The 15,744-nt window shown below is 41.4% G+C and overlaps 1 protein-coding gene across 1 annotated transcript in view; it reads left to right on the forward strand.

Moving 5' to 3' along the window:
• LOC137521913 (IgGFc-binding protein-like) overlaps positions 1 to 15,744 on the forward strand; it is a 79,414-nt gene that overhangs the window by 11,755 nt on the left and 51,915 nt on the right. Inside the window, exon 2 of the mRNA XM_068241790.1 lies at positions 10,857 to 12,083. Within this exon, the coding sequence (XP_068097891.1) occupies positions 10,857 to 12,083 (1,227 nt within the window). The remainder of the gene's footprint in view (positions 1 to 10,856; positions 12,084 to 15,744) is intronic.

The raw sequence follows: 15,744 nt of genomic DNA on the forward strand, positions 1-15,744 counted from the left end.
GTGAAACGCAGATTGGAGCGCAGAAGAAGCCCGACCTGGCCGCCGGCCTGGCCAGTTCGGATTGGCCACCGGAGTCCACCGGGAGCCTGTGGAGCGGCGCAGAGGGCACATCCTGCCTACCACTGGCTGGAGGAAGCCCCAGGTAAGTGGATTTTTGTTTTCTCTCACCCTGAACCTTACCTTTAAAGAAAAATCATATATTGTTACCATAGGAACTTGGTTTTTAAATATGTATGCCATGAGGGTGTATTACTATTTTTGCAAATAAGGCCTTGTAATAGTGTACAATGAGAAAGCAAAAATGGAAAACAAGACACCTTTATTTCCAGATACAATATTGTCACCTTACATTGTACTAAGAAGTTAGAACATAATCTAAATGTTGTAATAACCAGGATGGATAAACAAATACAATTTTTTTTTTTTAAATGTCCCCCTTATTTTCCTTTTTAAAATGCATACATAAAAATGTATTAACTAAACAACATTATCACACACGAAAAGCTTAATTTTTCCAGAAAAAAATATAGATCATTTAGGTGGGATAAGTAGTGGGATAAGTAGTAATAAAGTTATTGCCGAATGAATGGGAGCAGCGCTGATATGTAAAAATTGCGCTTGTCCTAAAGTTGTTTTAAACGGGTGAAAAACAATCTCCTAGGACACTGTTATTAAAAATGCATGTGTGTGTGGAAACCCTCAGAGGGGCTTACAATCTAATCCCTACCATAGTCATGTCTATGCAGGGCCAGTTTAAGCGGCCCTGGGGCAAACTGCAGGATTGGGGGCCCCCCTGCGCAGCCCCCCCACCATTACCCCTCTGCTCCCGGGCCCCTGAAAGTATATTTGTAGCAATAATTAGCTATCAGTCCCAGGGTATGAGCGAACGGGCAGCGGCTGCCCTTTGAGACACGCTGTCTCTCTTTGGCACTCTATGACCCGGCGCGTGTTTGTTTACACATGACGCGCCGGGTCTTAAAGTGAGAGGGAGACAGCGTGCCTCAAAGTGCAGCCGCTGCCCGCCCGCTTGCGTGCCGGCACTAATAGCTAATTATTGGTACTAATATACTTTCAGGGGCCCAGGAGCAGTGCGAGTGGGGGGAGCAGGCAGCCAGGGTCGGCACTCAGTAGAGGTCAGGGCCCTGGGGCAGTTGCCTCCTTTGCCTCTATAGTAGCACCAGCCTTGTGTCTATGTCTAGATTGTGTAGTGTATGTATCATAGTCTAAGGCCAATTTAGGGGAAGCCATTTAACCAATCTGTATGTTTTTGCGTAATTCCACATCGTAAATTGCAATTACGAAACAAAAAATTATAATGTCGCATCATAACTTCATGTTTATTTGTAATTTACCATTATTACGCAAAAAATAATCGTAACGTGGCAAAATTGGTCGTAATTACGCTTAATTATGAATTGGCTATTTTTAAAATTATGAAATATTTGTATTTACAAAAAGACCCATACACTTGTAACTACACAAAATTTCACACAATTTTTACAACTACTATTTTGCTATGCCAATCCTAATTACGTGAAATTATAAAATGTATTATTACGCTCATCACTTACTTTGTGTATAATAATCTGAAAACCTACCTTCCTTATCTCCAATAAATTTATTTTCAGTAAGTCTGTGTACATTGGGCTGGTCTGAGAGAAGGAATTCACTTTGAACTAGTGCTAGGTGGAATTTTTTTTTGTCCCTTGCAGCACCATTAACCTTTGCTCAACTGCACCGTACAAACTGTGCTCAAGTGCTTCTCCTTGTCAAACTTGTAGCAGTAAAGTAAGCCTATACTATCATTACACAGAAAAGACAGGTTATGCAACATTCTGCTGATAACTCTGAACCGGTCAGATTACTCCTTGTTCCACTAAAGCTTATTAGTCAAAGCCTTTATTGATCAGGAAGCTATAGTCATTTCATCTCCAAATTGAATCCTGGATGAAAATCCTACTAATATAATAAATGGGGATGTTTGGATGTTTGGATGTTTGTTACTCGATCACGCAAAAATGGCTGAACGGATTTGAATGAGATTTGGCACACACATAGTACATTACCTGGAATAAAGTATAGGATACTTTTTATTCCCATAACCAAAAAGGGGGCGGAGGCAAATACACATTTCACTAGAAAATGTAAACTGCAGCCATTCTTACACTGTTAATGGCAGAGTTCTCAAACTTTGCACAGTTGGTTACTGGGTGACTGGGCTTAATATTCAGAAAAGTGGGTGGAGTCTATAAAAGCCAATCAAAATTAACCTATTGATTTTCAAGGGGAATATTTACATTGCTTCCATTCTTGCACTGTTAATGGCACAAGCCTCAAACCTGGTACAGTTGATCATTGGGTGACTAGGGTTCAATTTCAGAAAGGGGGTGGAGCCACAAATAGCCAATTAAATTTGTTTCATTTCAATGCAAATTATTGATGCCAAACACCGCAAAGCTCACAAACTTGGTAATTGAGTAATTAATTGTGCGTTAGGGTTAGAAAAACGGCCACAGCCAACACCAGCCAAATACATAAGCGGGCAACGCCGGGTCATAAGTGGGCAGAGACAAATACAAATTTTACTGGGGAAATGTAAACTGCAGCCATTCTTACACTGTTGGTTGGTAGGGTTCTCAAACTTTGGACAGTTAGTTACTGGGTGACTGGGGTTAATATTCAGAAAAGTGGGTGGAGCCTACAAAAGGCAATCAAAAATTACCTATTTTTCAGGGGAATATTTCATTGCTGCCATTCTTGCACTGTTAATGGCACAAGCCTCAAACCTGGTACAGTTGATCATTGGGTAACTGGGGTTTATATTTATAAAAGGGTGCGGAGCCACAAACAGCAAATCTGAGTTGTTTCATTTTAATGCAGGTTATTGATGCCAAAGACAGCACAGCTCACAAACTTGGTCATTGAGTCATTGATTAATTATGTGTTAGGGTTAGGAAAAGTGGGCGTAGCCAGCACCTGCAAAATACATAATCGGGCAATGCCGGGTCATCAGTAGGCGGAGACAAATGCAAATTTCACTGAGAAAATGTAAACTGCAGCCATTCTTACACTGTTAATGGTAGGGTTCTCAAACCTTGCATAATTGGTCACTGGGTGACTGGGATTAATATTCAGAGAAGTGGGTGGAGCCTACAAAAGCCAATCAAAATTCACCTATTGATTTTCTAGAGGGAATATGTAATTGCTACCATTCTTGCACTGTTAATGGCACAAGCCTTAAACCTTGTACAGTTGGTCATTGGGTGACTGGGCTTAAATTCAGAGAAAGGGGTGGAGCCACAAACAGCCAATCAGATTTGTTTAATCTCAATGCAAATTATTGATGCCAAAAACCGCAAAGCTCACAAACTGGGTTATTGAGTAATTGTGTGTTATGGTTAGAAACAGTAGGCGGAGCCAACACCAGCAAAATACATACCTGAACAATGTTAGGAAATAAGTGGGTGGAGAAAAATACAAATTTCATTGCGCAAATGTAAACTGCAGCCATTCTTACCCTGCTAATGGTAGGGTTCTCAAACTTTGCACAGTTGGTCATTGGGTGACTGGAATTAACCACTTCGCCATATCTGGACGCATATATCCGTCCAGATAGGCAGTGGTGCTGCAGCCGTGTGGTGCGCGCGATCGGGCGCGCGCCCGCGCGCGCTCCCGCTGCCTCCCGCTGCCCCTCCGATCAGTGAATGGGAATATAATTCCCATTCACCAATCTAAGTCCCCGGCAGAAATACCGACGCTTTCTCATCAGAGAGCGTGGTATTTCTGCCCCCAGGAAACTTCTTCATTTTAGTTCCTAGATGCGTTCGCATCCAGGAATTTTTTGAATGTGGCCATCTTGTGGCCAAATAGTAAACTGCACCCACATACCTGTATTGAATAAAAAATACATTATATTACATCTAAAATTGGCTATTTACCTCCCAAACTAAAATTACCCAAATACATTTTTGTATTGAAAAAAAAATAAAAAAAATTACATAAATAGTTACCTAAGGGTCTGAACTTTTTAAATATACATGTCAAGAGAGTATCTTATTAAATTTTTTAAAATTATAAGCTTGTAAATAGTGATGGATGCAAATTGAAAAAATGCACCTTTATTTCTAAATAAAATATCGGCGCCATGAATTGTGATAGGGACGTAATTTAAATGGTGTAATAAGCGGGACAAATGGGCACATAAAATGCATGGGTTTTAATTACTGTAGCATGTATTAATTTTAAACTATAATGGCCAAAAACTGAGAAATAATAATTTTTTTCCATTTCTATCTTAATCTTCCTGTTAAAATGTATTTACAGTAAAGTGGCTCTTAGCAAAATGTACTACCTAAAGAAAGCCTAATTAGTGGCCGAAAAAACGAGATATAGATCAATTAATTTTGATAAGTAGCGATAAAGTTATTATCGAATGAATGGGAGGTGAACATTGCTCGGATGCATACGATTTTCGAAGCTGTAGGCTGAAGTTGTTAATATTCAGAAAAGTGGGTGGAGCCTATAAAAGCCAATCAAAATTTCCCTATTGATTTTTAAACGGAATATATTTAATTGCTGCTATTCTTGCACTGTTAATCACCTGTACCTGGTACAGTTGGCCATTGGGTGATTGGGGTTCAAATTCAGAAAAGGGGTGGAGCCATATCCAATCAGATTAATTTTATTTCATTGCAAATTATTGATGCCAAAGACTGCAAAGCTCACATACTTGGTCATTAAGTAACTGTGTGTTAGGGTTAGGAAAAGTGGGCAGAGCCAACACTAGCCAAATACATACCCGGGCAACGCTGGGCGTCCAGCTAGTATTATAATAAGGCTGCCGTCCTCATCTGCTAACCGTTTGTCTATTCCCCAAAGTGTCTCAACTAGTAATAAGCGCAAATTTTGCATAGACACAATATCACATTGAAATTTGCAGTTATGATGCAAAATCGTAATGCAGAATTTTGGAAGAAAAAAAACGCAATTTCGTCTGTAATTGTAATCATAATTTTGCATCCACTTTTGAATAATTTTTGCATTATTTTGCTGCACATTTAGTGGTTAATTGAAAAGCCCCTATACATGGTATTGTCACTAAAGTTGCTACATATGTTAAAGGACTTCCGAGGCCAAATGTCAAAAAAAGTTAAATACCTGCATCACTTTTGTAGGCACGGAGGACGCTATCCGCGCCCTCCGTGCCGTTCCGCTGGGTCCCCGCCACTCAATAGACCCCCGGGCCGGCTCCCGACCTCACGGCCTGGGACGGGCTCTCCTGCCTGCACTAACATGGCCACATGAGCTGGCCGTGGCTGCGCAGTCCACATAGCCGCGAGTGCGGCTGCGCAGCTCTAGGGTCAATCCCCCGATCCACGCAACAGGCTGTTTCCTGTTGGCCCTAGAGCTGCGCAGCCGCACTCACGGCTATGTGGACTGCGCAGCCGCGGCCAGGTTATATAATGCACCTTTTTTCTCTCTCCCACAGGCATGCCAGTTTTAAGTAGCCTGAGGTGCCCCCAAGAATTGGGCAACCCTCCAGTATTAGTCGCAAGAGATATCCATTCCCCAGTATGGGAAGTCAGAAAAGCTTCCAGTATTAGATAGCCCTCCCCCACAGTTATAGGTAGCTGGAGGGTCCCCTAGTTTTAAGATGCCCAAAATATAGATCCCTTCTCTCCTTTTTCTCTGCTCGCATTATTCTGCACCTTAGGGGGTCCACTGAGGACCGCTTGCCATTGCCTCAGGGCCCTCCTTGTCTATGAGCCTCATTGCAGCCGCTATGGCTTCTATGGTGATCCCTACACCACTTGATCCAATCCAATAAGCAGGTTTGGGTTACTCTAGTTCCACAAACTGTTAGTAACTGAAATGCTTTGCAATATCTGTTTTTAAAGGAATCCAGGTTGCTTGTAGAAAAGGCATGGGTAGCTTGCTTGTAAGGAGATTAGAGGATTTTGGGATGGGATGAATCTAGCGAAGCTAGCAGACTCTACCCTGCCAGAGGACCCACGTTTTTACTGATTACATCACAATTGATCATATACTGTGAAACTTACAGAGGCTCACTTGGTAATCATCCCATTAATATTGAATAGGATAATAATTAGCAGGCACTGATAATTGTCAATGGTGCCCAGTATGGTGGGGTGGTTACCTGTGCACACACAGCAGATAAAGAGTTGACACAATTAGTTAGTGCATTTGGCTGTTAACCGAAAGGTTGGTGGGTCAAGCCCACCCAGGGATGGCCTTGCATTTTGTGTTTTGTGAAGGGAACTAATGTACCCTTCTTAAACTTGAAGATTGTATACAAATGTAAGCAGACTGCAGAGTGGCGCAGCAGAAGTGTGCTAGGCCCATAACCCAGAGGTTGATGGATTGAAACCATCCTCTGCTAGGCATGATTTCATTTTTGCTTCTCGCTTTATCACATGGGCAAAAGGTTTCCATAGCACTGTAAGAGAAAGTGTAATAAGGGCTCTGCCGTAACATATTACGGTAGCTAAGACTACTCCTGGGGCCTTTCTAGTAGTTGAAGAGATGAGTGAAATGGCTGGCTTCAGCTGGTAATGTTAGTTGACCTGGGTTTGATTCCCGGCCACTGGTGGTATAGCGGTGATGAGAGCTGCCTTCTAAGCAGTGGACCTGGGTTCGATACCTGGCCAAGGTATGTGAGCGTGCTTTTGACATCCTACAAATCCCTGGAAGACCAGATCCTCCGGAGGAGGAGGGGAGAAGGGAATGAGAGCGGAGAGAAGGAGGGAGGTGGGGTAAGAGGATAGAAGGTGTTTGTAAAGGTTAGAAATGTTGTTAAAGCATTTTAAAAGGCACTTCCGGTTTCTCTATCCGGATATCCGAATAGGTCAGATATCCGCGGATAATGTGTTCGGATATCCACGTTCATGCGGATATCTAAAAGGTCGGATTTGGATATCTGAACCAGATCCGGATATCTCAATATCTGGATCCGGATCAATTCGGATTTTAAAAAGTACTATCCGAGCATCCCTGCTCTCTAGGACAGGAAGAGATGAGAATATTATTTTCCTTTTTTTTTGTTTTTTTTTTTGTGTCCCACCTGGTATCTATGATGGTGATAGCATGGACCTATAGGTGAAGGGCCACTATTGCAAAAATGTTAAACCCATACAACTAAGAAGTATGCTACTCCCGTTTCACCTCCTTTTGTGCTCTGAAACAGATACACAGCTCAGACACTGTCTCATCGTATTGACCTGAGGAAGAGGGCAGGTCATGTGAAACGCATTGTCTTTTTATTGGTGGCTAACAATAAAAATCTTAACCTCGCTACACATGGCATCATAATTGGGGCGCCACCTACCATCTTGCATTTCTCCCAGAGTTAAGTGCACTATAAATTACTTTTCTCCTGTGTTGCTGTCACTTACAGTAGGTAGTAGAAATTGGACTAGCCCATCTCCTCATGGGGGGATTCAAAGGGTTTTCTTTATTTCAAAAGCATGACTTGCCACTCGCAACATGCAAGTAAGTGTGCCACTGCCCCTAGCTGACTAAACCTCTCTACCGGCCAACCATAATCAATCCCTCCACAGTCCGCTGTCCACTCACTCACTGTTTGTGTGCCAAATCAAGTTATGGCTGTAGCCTGCAGTGCTTTTGACTCCTGCCTCCAGTCCCTCTCCTTCCCAACTTGGTCCAGACTCAATGCAGTCGTACAAAGCAGCAGTGGTGTGCAAAGACCAAACTGTGCATGTGCAGAACGGTCTTTGCACAAATGTTGTGATAAAGGTTGTGTGGCTAGCTGGCAACAGACAGGCTGACCTCAGACACTGAGCCACAAAAAAAAAACCTCTCACCCCCTCCTCCTCCTGTTTCACAAAGTTTCAATTTTCCTGGCCCACCTTGCAAAACTAGGTCTTGCCCACTCCTCCTCCTGCGGGTTTCACGTTCACTCTTCTCACTTCTGGCCCACCTCAGATACCTGACAAAACAAACTCTCTCACCCCCTCCTCTTTGGCTCCTCCATCAGCCACGGTTTCGCTCCCACTTGTTTTTGCTTTGGCTGATGTCTCACTGTCTGTGGCCCCTCCCTTCCCGAGTCAGCTGCTCCTCCTCAGTTTCTACTGGCAGTGGTGTCACTCACGCTTGCTTCCGTGACCATGGGGTTATGACCTCACCATTTCTGCTTTCAGGCCCGGCGTCACCCTACATAAGAAGGTTTTCTGAATGACAGGATTTAGGCTGCTATTCATTGTAAAGGAGAACTGTAGTGAGAGGTATATGGAGGCTGCCATATTGATTTCCTTTTAAGCAATACCAGTTGCCTGGCAGCCCTGCTGAGCTATTTGACTGCAGTAGTGTGAATCAGGGTTGCTCGTAAACTACGCCAGCGCGAATCTACGCATCGTAGTACGCAACTACGCGTCGTAGTTCGTAAGCTAAGTTTAAGAACTACACTTACGCATTTCCGCATAGTCGTAGTCCCGCTATGCGTAGCTTCGCCCGCTATGCGTAGTTGACGTATGTATTGCGAAGTCAACTACGCGTGTGGTAACTGCATTGATATGGGTCATTGCGCATGCGCAGAAATTTTATTGCCCTTTGTACGCATACAATTTCGCATTGGATGTTGGAATGTATGCTTAAATTAGTTTGTGTATGCGCATAGTTAGCAGATTATTGCGGAAATTTTTCCGCATAAGGGCATAAGCGGTCGCATCAACTACGCTACGCAATACGTGAAGCTTGCGTATTTTAATGCGTAGTCTACGGTATGCTAATGTAGCGAAGTGGCTGATTTCGGAGCCGTAGATTGCGAAGCATATTTGCGTAAAAATACGCGTAGTTCCAGCGTAGCGAAGTTGGCTGCCTACGACCATCCGTGGTGTGAATCACACCAGAAACAAGCATGCAGGTAATCTTGTCAGATCTGACAAAAATGTCAAACGCCTGATGCAGCATGCCTGTTCAGGGTTTGTGGCTAGTACAGGATCTTCTCAAAAAATTAGCATATTGTGATAAAGTTCATTATTTTCTGTAATGTACTGATACACATTAGACTTTCATATATTTTAGATTCAAATACACACAACTGAAGAAGTTCAAGCAGTCATTTCTGCAAAAGGATTCCCGACCAAGCATTGAGTGCATATTAAACAATAGAAAGATAGGTCCGCAACAATGTCTCTGAAGATGCTCAAATTCTTTATTTAGGACGTATCCTCAAATCAATAAAAACACAGCTGACACGTTTCGGGCCAAGATTTGCCCTTAATCATAGCTATGAAGCCGGGTATCCGGGCAGCACTGATTAAAAATGTCCTGCTAGAGCCTCTTAATGGCTCCAGGATGTTTTTATAAGTCGGAAAGTGCTGCTGCTGTGCGCGCTCCCGCACATTTCCGTTCCCATTCCCGTACACATGAAAATAGTGGAAAGAAAAACGCCTAAGAAAAAATACACCTTTATTTCCAAACACTATATTGTCACCATACTTTGTACGAGGGACATAATCAAAATCTTGTGATAACCAGGACAAATAAGCAGATAAAATGTGTGGGTTTTATGCACAGTAGCAGTGTTTATTTTAAAACTATAGGGGATGAAATTGGAGAAATAGTGTGTTTTTTCATTTTTTCCTTCTTTTACCTTTTTTAAAATGCACAGAAAAAAAGTAATTGCTGAAAACAAATATCAACCCCAAAAAGCACAATCGAGGGTGAAAAAAAACAAGATATTGATAATTTCATTATGATTAGTAGTGATTAAGCTATTGGCAAATTAAAGAGATTAGCACTGAAAGGTGAAAATCACTCTTGTCCGTTAGGGTAAAAATGAAAAACACACAGTTGGGCAAGCACCATCACTCACAACATCAAAGAAATACGTATAATGATAATAGAGTGTGCAGAAAGGAACCAAAAAGCAATCAGGAATGAACAAGAAACAGAAGTTCCCTAAAAACCGCACCACTCAGACAATGTCTATCAATATACTCACATCTTTATTCAAAAAACATATATAAAAACACTTAAAAACAATACAGGGTAGCCATGCTGGATATGAAGCCAATCAACAATAATGCATATAGAGTGTGGAAAGCACACATATAAATCCTGGGCTAATAAATCCATACATATTACTGACCAATAAAACAATCAGTTACACAGATGGCATAATGCAGGAAAAAAGGGTTTATCACTTGACCATCCAGACAATCAATAGAAGGGTTACCGCAGCAATGTACACATGTGAAAAAAACAAAAAAAAATATTTTTAATCATTTTTTTGTTTTTTTCACATGTGTACATTGCTGCGGTAACCCTTCTATTGATTGATTGTCTGGATGGTCATGTGATAAACCCTTTTTTCCTTCATTATGCCATCTGTGTAACTGTGATTGTTTTATTGGTCAGTAATATGTATGGATTTATTAGCCCAGGATTTATACGTGTGCTTTCCACACTCTATATGCATTATTGTTGATTGGCTTCATATCCAGCATGGCTACCCTGTATTGTTTTTAAGTGTTTTTATAAATGTTTTTTGAATAAAGATGTGAGTATATTGATAGACATTGTCTGAGTGGTGCGGTTTTTAGGGAACTTCTGTTTCTTGTTCATTCCCGTTAGGGTAAAAATGTCTTTGGGGTGAAGTTGTTAAACTGTACTATACAGTAACCTCAACAGAAGGGGTGGATTGAATACAGACCATGTGCAGTGTTTATAAAAGTGCTTTTTGATTGTACCCAATAAAATGAGTAATACTATTCGATCTTCTCCATAACTTAGATGGGTACCATAAAATACCACCACTACCAAACTTCCATTTAATATATATATTTTTTTTTTCTCTGTTTTGTGCTTTGTTTCAGGATCCTCCCTGGCAGGTCCACTGGGCAAGGAATTTGTCACTGCATTCATGCAGAACTATCTGACAACCTACGGCACTGGTACCTTTAAGTTGTTTATTACTGGATATAGCCCATCCACCACTGTCACCGTGTGGATGAACAAGTCCAGCTTCAAACAGGTTGTGAAGATTGATGACATGTTCACCCTCATTGTAGAAATACCGCCAACCGCAGAGTTACCTGGTGTCAGCAAGTCGTGCAATGTTATCATCGTCACAGCTGATAAAGATATCTCTGTGCTGTCCCTGAATTCCAAATATTTGAGTGCTGACACCAGTATTGTGTATCCCATCGGAGACCTTGGGACAGATTACTACCTGGTAACGCCAAAGGGTGGTCCTAGTGAGGCCTCCAAGGAATTTGCTGTGATCAGCTATGCAGAATCCACTAATGTTGATGTCTACGTCAAAGGAGCAGTCACCTTTCAAGAGAAGTCCTACCCAGCTGGAAGCAAGATCACTGTAACTTTGGAACCCTATACTGCCCTTCAGCTTCTCAGCAGTGATGATCTGTCTGGAAGCAGAGTTGTATCTCAGAAACCTGTCGCAGTTTTGACCGGTCACAGTTGTACGTGGAAGAACTCCAAGTGTAATCATGTCTTTGAGCAGATTCCACCAGTGTCTAGCTGGGGTACCAGTTTTATCATCCCTCCAATATCTGTCCAGACAAAGTCTGATATTGTGTATGTGGTAGCCTCTCAGAGCACAAAGATCGACTACCAAATTGCAGATAAAAAATCAACCCAAAATTTAAATGCTGGGGACGTAGTTCAGTTAGACCTTCCAGTCAAGACAGCCATCTACCTAACTGCTAGTGCTGGAGTTGAAGTTATTTACTATTGCACTGGTTGGCAAGACCGATATGGCACAAGCTATGATCCCACCTTGATAACTATCCCACCAATCAGCTCCTACTGTGCATCCTATGTCAGCTATGCTCAGGACTCGTTTGACAATTATGGGGTTCTTGTGGCCAAAACTTCAGACATTTCAAAAGTGAGCTTTAATAAAATGTCTGATCCAGACGTGTCCTGGTATGATATCCCTGGAACAGATTACTCATGGGCAACTCAGAAATTTGGTAAGAGCTACAGCTTCCAACTCACAGAGAATCAGTCCCCATTCCTGATGCTTGCTTATGGATTTGTCACAATGAACAGCTATGGTTCTCCAGCAACATGTATTAAAGGTGAGTTTCAGAATGTTTTGTCCAGTGATGATGATAATCCGCTAATTATAATTATGCAAAACGTTGGCAATTACGCCTATACTTAACTACAAATTAATTCAATTGATTTTGTATAATTTGTAATTTTGCATGAATTTTCATGTAATTTTCTATCAAATTTGGCAGTTAAATAGCAAAGTTATTATATGCGATTACCATCAAAATGTTAACCACTCTGCAACCGCCTAACGCAGGATGACGGCTGCAGAGTGGCTCCCTTATTCCTCCTGAATGCCATATGGGTGAAATTTGCAGGGAGCTCATGCCCGTAAATAAACCTTGCAGGGATCCGTGATCAGCCTGTCAGTCTGCGATTGCGGCTTGCAGGCTGTTAGGAAAAAAAAAAGCCTATCTGTTTTTGTACAGAGCTGCAATCTAGCGGTCACTGAGCTGTCCCCAGGAGAGGTTCAAAATCTGATCACTCTCATAGGCTGATGCCTATGGGATGCGATAATACTGCTGGATCTTGAAGGAAGCAAACATTTAAAAAAAATAACAATTACATTTAAAAAAATTCTTTATAAAATACTAAAAAAAAGTTTGCAGCAGCAATCAGATACCACCAACAGAAAGCTCTCTCTGGTGGCAAGAAAAGGAGGCAAGATTCATTTGCGTGGTAAGTTGTATGGCCATATAGTAAACTGTTAAAGCTGCAGTGCAATTGTAACAAAAGGCCTGATCACTAGGGAGGTGTAAGCATGTGGTCCTCAGGAGGTTAAGAAGAATAGTGGGTACAAGTCAAACAATTTTTTTCAAAAAGAGCATGTAGTTTTTGAGAAAATCAATTTTACAAATGCTAAGAAAAAATGTTTTTTAAACTCAGAAAAATTACAGTTTTAAAAAAAAATGTCTTTGCATATTTAATATTGATTTTCTCAAAAACTGCAAGCTCTTTTTGATAATGTTTTGACTTGTACTCACTACTCTCCTTAAAGAGAACCTGAACTGAAAATTCAAATTAAAAATAAACATATACACGTCATGCTTACTTCCCATGTAGTCTACTCCTGCACCTCTCTCTCCTCTCCCACGTCCTGTTTGTCCGCTTTGATCAGTGGAATTCTCTGTCCTCCATTTTGAAAATAGCGATTACCCCAAAACAGCTGCCTGGTCAGCATGCTGGTAAACTGTAATATCATCCACTTGAGCCATAGGGAAACATGGACATTACCTTGCACATTCAGTTGTAACTAACAGCAGCTCATATATAACTGACAGCAACTGGTATATTTCAGTTCTGACAAAATATTGTCAGAACTGGAAGGGATCACTGTAAGAAGAAAATGGAGAACTTCTGAGAGGAACTGACCGTGAGGTAAGTATGTAATATTCATTTGCAGCTACATCATGTGTTTATTTTAAATAATATTGCTCACTACAGGTTCCCTTTAACATATGTAGCAATTTTGTTAGCAATAGCATGTATGGGTGCTTTGCTATTAACCGCTATAGTCTGCTCAAAATTGCCTGAAAATTATGTGAAAAATTATACAAAATTGCAAATTATTACAATTGCATACAAAATTAATGTTTTCCCTGAAATTGTACATTATGTTGCGTAATTATGCATAGGCGTAATTTCTATTATTATTATTATTATTATTATTATTATTATTATTATTATTTGTTGTATTTATAAAGCGCCAACATATTACGCAGCGCTGGATAATAAATAGGGATACATACATTGCAACAAGGGGTGACAGACAGAGAGGTAGCCAACGGTTATACAATACAGCACAAGGTTATACATACAATCGGGGTATAAAATCCAGTTTACAGAGACCCAGGAAAACAAGTACGAGTTAGTCCATGGGAAGGGTGTTATTTCTGGGGTAGTAAAATTAAGAAGGACACACTAAGGGAAGGGGGAGGCCCTGCCAAGGCTTACAATCTAAAGGGTGGGGGGACCCATAAGGTAGGACTGTGGAGAGGGTGATTGACAGAGATAGTGTGGTAGATGTGGGGTAGGCTATTTTAGAGGGCTTGTTTGAAGGAAGGAGCGAGTCTGAGGGGGAATGGAAGGGAGTTCCATAGGGTGAAACTCCCTTACACTCCCCCTCAGACTCTCCCCTTCCTTCAAAACCTTCAAGCAAGCCCTCAAAACACAATTCTTTAAATGTTCATCTCTAGTTTTGACCTAAAACCAAAGAATAGCACCAGGCTGCAACAAATTATAGTAAGGGATGCCTACGTAGGGTGGCCCAGAAGCCACAGGGGGCCCGTGGGGGGAAAGTTTGAGAGACTGACAGCTAAGGGCACGGAGAGAAAAAACGTATTCTGCTCTCACACCATTCTTATATTGACTGCATGTGTCCACCACACAGATAAAGACTCATACACACGTTGGAATTTGTACACTGTCCCTGCTCCCTAGGGTTCGTAAAAAAAAACATCTGTCTCTCACTGCTGCAAAGCTCCGATGACCACATGTATAACCTTACAAACAAAAGAGTCACATTTTGAAAAGAAGTTGCAGACTTTCCCTTTTTCACTCTGAAAGGATTCCTAGCCTCACACAGGCTAATGAACTTATGCCCTCGGATTACTTTTACAACACAATGGAGGCGGAGATTGAGGTCTTTACTGTTGCTGCTGCTTCATTGAGAGCTTGTTAATAAGTCCAAGATCTTGTAATAACAGTATCAATCAGTGACATTTTGAATGTTTTGCCAAAGTTATGATGGGTTTACACCATACAATTTTAGATTCTTCTGTTAGATTTTTCTGTTAAATTTTCTGTTATAATGCATCATTAGATGATTTTCTGTAGCGAATGGTCATTATATCTAGTGCATTGTCTTCTGTTTAGCTCCTGCTGAGTAGAACACTGACTAATTGCTCGCAGATAGATCGTAAGATAGATACATTTCCAACTTAACTTAATCTATCTGGCAGGTAAATCTAACAGAAAATTGTGTGGTGTAAACCCAGCATTACAGTGAATACTATATCTTATGTTCAGCATGACATTGTTGTTCCTCCATATAGCATGTGCTCTCATGTAGTAAAATAATACAGCTGTGTGTGTATGTATGTACTGGGAGCAGAGGTGCAACAAGGGACTTGCCAGCTGCAAGGGGCTGGAGGAAGCCCCGGGTAAGTAGATCTGGGGGTAGCATAGATTGCCTGACATTTCCTTTAAGTCTAAGGCCTCTTGCACACTGCAAGTGATTCCGATTTAGATTCCGCTTTTTAATCAGTTTTTACATCCGATTCAGATTCCGATTTGCAGTGTGCAGGGAGCAAACTGCAAATCGGAATCTGAATCGGATGTAAAAACTGATTAAAAAGCTGAATCTGAATCGGAATCACTTGCAGTGTGCAAGAGGCCTAAGTGTTTTTATCTGCATGGGGAAAACACATTGGTCCTCCTCAGTTTTCCTGTGCAGAAAGCGAGGGAGGTGGGGGGCCCCATCCAAAGTTTCACAGGGGTGCCCAGTGATGTCTAGTTATTCCCCTGCATGGAGGATAATGTTAATGGCTGTAACCAGCAATCATTTCGACAGTCTAACTATGAGGTTGATCCATCAAATTTTGTCAATTTTCCCGCACATAGACAGCGTGCAGTAATCTTACAAACTGCATGGTAATAATCCCATAGTGTACATGATCCAGTAGT

This window comes from Hyperolius riggenbachi, chromosome 6, assembly GCF_040937935.1.
Source record: "Hyperolius riggenbachi isolate aHypRig1 chromosome 6, aHypRig1.pri, whole genome shotgun sequence".
NCBI lineage: Eukaryota > Metazoa > Chordata > Amphibia > Anura > Hyperoliidae > Hyperolius > Hyperolius riggenbachi.